Genomic DNA, 6,896 nt, shown 5'->3' with positions numbered 1-6,896 from the left:
TTAACCTGCAATCACCATACAACACTGACATTGCATCCTGTTTAAATGTACAACTTGCTATACAAGTCAACAAGTCAAACAGGGTTATGCACTCTGTCTTCCTTTAGTAGCCGTAACTCACACCATCATTCATTTTTTATGACCATAGCGTGTAAAAAAAAAAGTGTTGTTTGGTCTTGTCCTTCAAATAAATAGTACACCAAGGTGCTCTTTAACTCCTCATGCCGAGCGCAGAGTCTGAATGAACTAGTCTTGCAACATCCCAGTAGCCTTTCAACCAGTAACTGTAAAATATCTGAGTTTAAGTTTAACCACAGGTTCATGAACCTAGCTGAATTTAGGTATATTTGTTTAAATGTGCATCTAGGCTTACTAACAACTTCTGTACTGTGTGATGTCTCAGGTCCTGGCTTGGTGTTTGTTGTGTACCCTGAAGTCCTCTCCACGATGCCCGTCCATCAGCTGTGGGCTCCTCTCTTCTTCTTCATGCTGCTGTGTCTGGGCCTGGACAGCCAGGTGAGCATCTCTCACACACTCATATAAACACAGTGGCCCGACTTTTTAGTTTTTAAGGAAGCAGGCAGATATGGGGAAATAGCGCAAAACGGTTTTACGTTACTTAACTCATGTCTTCATAAAAATGACAAAAGATGTATCCCCGGTTTCTACAACTGTGCAGATTCAGGTTGACTATTTCTCTCTGCCTGTTAACCCAACTGTGTCCACCTTTTGGCCATTGACATGGAAAACAATAATCACTTACAATTTGAAGGTGTATTACATTACATGTCATTTGTTATATGCTTTTATCCAAAGCGAATAATACATTCAGTACTGTGGACAATCCCCACAATCCCCACAGAAGAGATTTGGGGTGAAGTGTCTTGCCCAGGGACACAACGACATGCTGGCTGCAGTGGGACTCGAACTTGTTACCCCCTGATTCAAAGTCCAGCACACTTTCCACTGAGCCACAGCCTCCTGTATTCAAGTGTATTTATTTAAAATGGTCAATCTACATATTGGTTCAAGTATAATCTGCAATCTTTAGGTGATTGATATCTTTTTCTTCTCGCCCTTATATGCTAAACAATTATTTGTATTCCTTTCTCGCACTAATCTCTTTTGTGGTTACACAGGTCTTTGCACAGACTCATAATTGCATCCTAAAAATAAGTGCTAGAATGAATTAAAGCCAAAACAAATCAAGAGGAAACCACTTTTGACACAGTCATTTTCATTACTATTTTAAAACGCAGTTTGTGCTTTTTTGTGTGCCACAGTTCGCCACAGCTGAGGTAGCCATCACGTTCATAAAAGATGAGTTTGGCCCCCAAGTTCTGCGTTTCATAAAGAGAGAAGAGCTGCTGACCCTGGCTGTGTGCATCGTTGGCTTCGCCCTGGGGATTCCTCATGTGACCCAGGTACCGTCTGTGACAGCTAAACTCTTTTACTTCTCAGAGAAACATATCTGAGGATGTGTGGTAGCCTAGTCATGGTATGGGTTGGTCATGTTTGTCTTCCTCTTCCTCTTGTCCTACCTGCACAGGGAGGTATCTACGTGTTTCAGCTGATGGACCACTACACGGCCGTGGTCTCCCTCATGTTCTTGGCTTTCTTCGAAGTTGTCGCTGTCTGCTGGATCTTTGGTAAGATTGCGTTATTTGGTCAAAAGCAGACGCTACCAAAATCTGCTTTTGCTGGATATTTATTCAACTGAATTCTTACATATATTCACAACAGGAAGAAATCTGAATTAGTGGTTTTCTCTCAAGTGTTTAATCAGCCTCTCCCATCAGGTGTCCCACGTATCTGCTTGATGATCACGAGGATGCTGGGAAAAACTGCAAACATCTACTTTCGTGTCTGCTGGGTGCTGCTCTGCCCGGTATTGGTGCTGGTGAGGGTTAAAGAAGATTATCTGTGCAATAATATTATTAATGATGGTTATTTAATACATTTGTTAAGACTGTCCTTTTCCCTTCATAGTGTATACTGATCGCCAGCATTGTCCAGTACACTCCTGCTCACTATGAGACGTACATCTACCCGAAGTGGGCTGAAGGGGTGGGCTGGGGGGTCTCTCTGGTCTCCATTGTGTGGATTCCAATTGGAGCCATTCATGAGATCTGCAGCACCAAAGGCTCATTTCTTCAGGTAAGTGAAAGTCATTATCAGACAAATGAAGGAAGCTTATGTTTAGCTCTTTAAAGTCTCCTGTGCCTGTGAGATTAAGCTCTAAAGGCCCACAGCAGTGCCTAACTTCATGTATAATGCTAACGTGCTGTGGATTTAAGTATGAAGCTTACCATCTCAACATCTGTTAAGTGACACAAAACAAAGAAATGTAGCTGAGGCGGATGTGAATGTCATAGATGCAAAGGAATGTGTCGTTAAATAATGTGATGAAAACAATTCATCCTGAGCACATGTTTGTACCATATATTTATATTTTACAATCTATCCAGTAGTTGATAAGATTAAGACCCCAACAAAGTGATGGATCGACAGACAAACATTGCCATTCATACAGTCACAACAGGGGCCAACAAACGGGAGATATCAGTGTGTTTCGTGCAAAGCTGGGGAAAACAAGAAATAAGAAAAACTGTTTTGTTCCGTTTGTACTTTAAAAACATTTTCTGAAAGGTTTGTTTCTAACACAGTGCTTTCTCTCACCCTCAGAGAGTTAAAACAGCTATGATTCCCACACTAGACCTGGATGCTGACTATGCCCTGCCGGAAAAACAGATCATAGACAACCCGCCGGCTGAAAACTTGATGACTTCAGTGGCATGACAAGGAATACAACCGTATCTGTGCGTATATACAAAACAAGCTCTGTGTTAGGGCTTCTGGTGATGGCATATTTACACTGTCATACACAATCTTTTTGTATATCGTAACATTACAATGTAATCATATTTGTTTTACCAAAAGACTGATACTTTACTGTACCTTTTGCACATTTGTAGCTGCCGTTGACTTAAAAAGCACAAAGAGCCTCCTTTTACAGATGGGAGAACGAAAACCGATTTTTAAAGAGATTGGATATGTTGTACACCAAGTAAAGAATACTTTATTTAATTTAGGTATGAGTGATTGTTTGCCCTGTAAAGATTATACAGGGGTCCATTCCAACCAAATATAGCCATTTAAATTATTATTTCATCCCCCTCCCTAAAAGTGTATGTTTGTGTTGTGGTGATGTTTTATCTAGCAATGTGTAAATAAGAGTCGTATCAATGATAGAGGCATTTAGAGGCATTTCAACTTTTTAAAGAGTCCTGTTTGAAGCCGGGAAAAAAAGTCTTATTTGGCCTACATGTTATGTTTGTGGCCTTTAAATCCATAACACATCGTGCTGTTATGTTGTTAAATGTAGGGTTCAGGCAATCTTCATCTGCTTAAAAAGTTGAGAAAGTTGAGCATTGGCTAGGTTTTTTGGTTTTGGTGGTCAGCACCTGAAGCAGTCTATACAAAAACAATTTTCATTTCAAACCTTTATTTAACCAGATTGGTCCCATTGAGATCATAGATCTATTTTTCAAGGGAGACCTGCAGCAAATAGGTTCCAGATGAAACATAAAACAACATACAACATATTTACAGGCTACATTTACATACTTATCAATATTTACAAGTACCCATAGTTTCAAAGAGCATTTCACTTTGACTAGCTTTAAAAACATGCAGAGGAATGAAATTGCTCAGTTTCAATTCTAGCTGTAGACTGTTCCAAGCAAGTGGAGCTGCGCACATAAAAGCTGTCTTACCTAAGACAGTCCTTGCTCTTGGCACATCTAACAAGACTACATCATGAGATCTCAGACAATAGCTGCTTGCAACTCTCTGTGTTATCAGAGAGCAGATATAATACGGGAGTTTACCCAACAAAGCTTTATAAATAAACGTGTACCAATGACTGAGCCTCCGTACAGTAAGTGATGGCAAACCTGCCTTGGTATACAATGTACAGTAATGCAGTGTTTCCCCTAGGTTTACTGCTTTGAGGGGGTGCTGCCTGGGGGGGGGGATTTTTTTTTTTAAATCCTCTGGAGCAGAGAGAGGAGCTGTGGATTATTGTTATTGATTAATGCATCAGTGTTTCTTAGGGTCAAAAACACTAAACTCACAACTTAAAGTGGAAGCGTTTAGTTTATTTAATAAAAGAGCCACATGTTCAATGGTGAAAAGTGACAGTAGTTATAGATTAGTTGGCAATTTGGTCGCTATATATACTTATATATATATTAAAAAATATATATTATATATATTTTTTTTTTTAACACACTTGAATTTCCAGGGGGGGGGCGGGGCCTCCGTTGGCGGGGCGCAGCAGCGCCCCTCCAAGACAATGGTAGGCGGAAACACTGGTAATGTGTAAGTGGCTTTACAAATTTAGTGACGCAGATTCTCAGTGCGCTGGCCTGATAGGCGGCGTGTAACTGTGTTCAGGCCCATCGGCATGCTGCATTCAGTTAATGTTAGGGAAGAAAGACCAGATCACCATTAGTCGAGCCACAGCGTAAAACGGTCACAGTACTTGCCTTTTTCCTGGCCAATGTATGTTGATATAAAAGTGTAGACACTACCTCCTCTTCCAACTGTTGCGCCCAGCGCCTGGAAAAACGATAGATATAATATGCTGGTCCCTCTTCTCGCCCAGACATAACAGGCAAGCGTAAATGGCGTATACGGACTGTTACCCTGTAACACGGTGTAAAGGTCGGTCCGTGTTGCTGTTCCGTGTCTACATTTACATCGTATGTCCTAGCTGCCTGGTACAATTTTACTCGAAAACATTTGTACTTTAAGAATATCTTTCGTTTGGAACTCCAGCCAGAGTTCGCAACTAAAAGACATTTCCATGTATCATTTCTAGCAGCAGGTTGTCGGGGCCTGTCCAGGCGCTGAATTAGAACAGAGATAGCTATTTTTTCCCAGCCTGAAAGGGGATGGAGATAAATACACTTGCTCGTAGATGTCAAGGGTTTCTCGTTCATTTTTGTTAAGCCATTATTGAATTGCCTTGTTGGTTGAAAGGTTGCCATAACCTCGGATAAATAAACTTGCCTTGCCTATAGGTGTTTTATTGCCCTAAGGTGCCTAAACTGCCTTCACAAAAAATTAAACTCACATTTTTAAATAAAAAACCATAAGCGATAAACAGCAAGCCAGTACAAATAGCCAATTTCTCTCAGAATGCCACTCGTGTTATCTTTTTGTAATTGCCGGTTTGCTGCAAATCTTCAGGCGTAGAAATCAGCAGGTTAGATGTGCTATACTGATGAGTACTGGGCTCATCAAGCGGACGACGAATCTGTTCTGGATTTCTTTCGTACAGACTTGGATCATGGGTTACACGTTATTTTTTCAGCCGATGCGTGTGGACATTTTTTTTCATTTCAAGTATCATGAGGCAAGAGATTTTAGAAGATTAAAAGTGTCCTTGATCTGCTTTCACCAAGCTGAATTGGGCTGATGAGGTAGAAATCTTTAGAAACGCTGTCCTCTCCATTCTCAGCGTTCCACGATGGGTTACTCGGCCCAGAAGCTGCTTGGTATTACTGGNTGTTCAGGTGTATATCAGTATGTAGTGTCTCTACTTTAAAGAGTCCTCTCCTCTTTAAAGTAGAGACACTACATACTGATATACACCTGAACATCAGCAGGAGAGGACTCTTTAAAGTAGAGACACTACATACTGATATACACCTGAACATCAGCAGGAGAGGACTCTTTAAAGTAGAGACACTACATACTGATATACACCTGCACATCAGCAGGAGCTTGGTTAAGGTTCTTTAAAAACATTGATATGACCTGAAAGACGATCTCTTGTTGATATCACCATCCACACACACCGTCTCACTACAAGGTGTTGCTGAGTCATAACAACAACAACATGAGTCATCCTTAACAAAAGCAAGATCTTGCAGGTGAAATGGTTTCGAGATGTTTGACTCAAAGCCTTCTCCTTCATTCATAAAAAATTGCTCTTCTTCCTCTTCATACCCATTAAGCATCAATTACGCCTCTTGTCTTCGACCCTGTTGCCGTGACGCCAATAAACGACGCCGTGGGAACATGATGTCGTCTGAAAGTGATAAATGTGCTTCGGAGGCTGATGAAAGTCAAGGTCAAATGTATAGAGGGGACGCTCCTTGTGCTTATTATTGCACCACAGCAGGTGTGTGAGGCTATCGGTTTGTTTAAAGCTTACACACACACACACACACACACACACACACACACACACACACACACACACACACACACACACACACACACACGCGCACGCACACACACACACACACACACACACACACACACACACACACACACACACACACACACACACACACACACACACACACACACACACACACACAGTTCTCCAGAGGATATGCATATAGTGTGTGTGTATACAGAGAGAGAATGTGTTTGTATTGCTATCGGTTGCAGCTCTGCAGAAGCAGTATGCATGTGTGTTCTTGATGCATCCTCATCCTCATCCTCCTCTTCCTCCTTCCCAGTCCCGGAAAATTCACTTAATCGCCAATTTTTCCGCTGATTTTCTGTTCTGCTTCATCCTCTTCCTCACTCCATCCTCCCCTTCTCCTTCACCGAGGAAGAGGGGGCAGATTTACAAGCGCTGTCATCTCCGCTTCCCTCTCCCTGCACACTATCTCTACCTCGCTCGCCCTCACAGATAATTAAAGAGCCCACTAGTAATCCCATCCAGCCGTGCAATGGCACTGTCACACACACTGTCACACACACACACACTGTCACACACACACACACACACACACACACACTGTCACACACACACTAGCACGGGACTGCAGCATGAGGCAGGGGTGAGCAAAATGTGTAAAATAAATCTTAGT

General features: G+C 41.8%; 1 protein-coding gene across 1 annotated transcript; it reads left to right on the top strand.

The window, feature by feature from the left end:
• The first annotated feature begins 385 nt into the window (after nucleotides 1–385).
• LOC104945852 (sodium- and chloride-dependent GABA transporter 1-like) lies at nucleotides 386–3,732 on the top strand. Its single transcript, XM_010771576.1, has 6 exons — nucleotides 386–516; nucleotides 1,284–1,424; nucleotides 1,550–1,649; nucleotides 1,800–1,900; nucleotides 1,990–2,157; nucleotides 2,686–3,732. The coding sequence occupies exons 1-6, from the start codon at nucleotides 448–450 to the stop codon at nucleotides 2,797–2,799; spliced, it is 693 nt and encodes a 230-aa protein (XP_010769878.1). The 5' UTR covers nucleotides 386–447; the 3' UTR covers nucleotides 2,800–3,732.
• The last annotated feature ends 3,164 nt before the right edge of the window (nucleotides 3,733–6,896 follow it).

The sequence above is a fragment of the Notothenia coriiceps genome, unplaced genomic scaffold (assembly GCF_000735185.1).
Source record: "Notothenia coriiceps isolate Sejong01 unplaced genomic scaffold, NC01 NC01_scaffold00010091, whole genome shotgun sequence".
Taxonomy (NCBI): Eukaryota; Metazoa; Chordata; class Actinopteri; order Perciformes; family Nototheniidae; genus Notothenia; species Notothenia coriiceps.
The sequence above is the reverse complement of the archived record's forward strand: the minus strand, read 5'-3'. Positions and strand labels throughout refer to the sequence as shown.

Coding starts and splice junctions, on each gene's coding strand:
- LOC104945852 (XM_010771576.1), top strand. CDS start 448: ATGCCCGTCCATCAGCTGTGGGCTCCTCTCTTCTTCTTCATGCTGCTG. Junction 517..1,283: donor GTCTGGGCCTGGACAGCCAG/GTGAGCATCTCT, acceptor TGTGTGCCACAG/TTCGCCACAGCTGAGGTAGC. Junction 1,650..1,799: donor CGCTGTCTGCTGGATCTTTG/GTAAGATTGCGT, acceptor CTCTCCCATCAG/GTGTCCCACGTATCTGCTTG.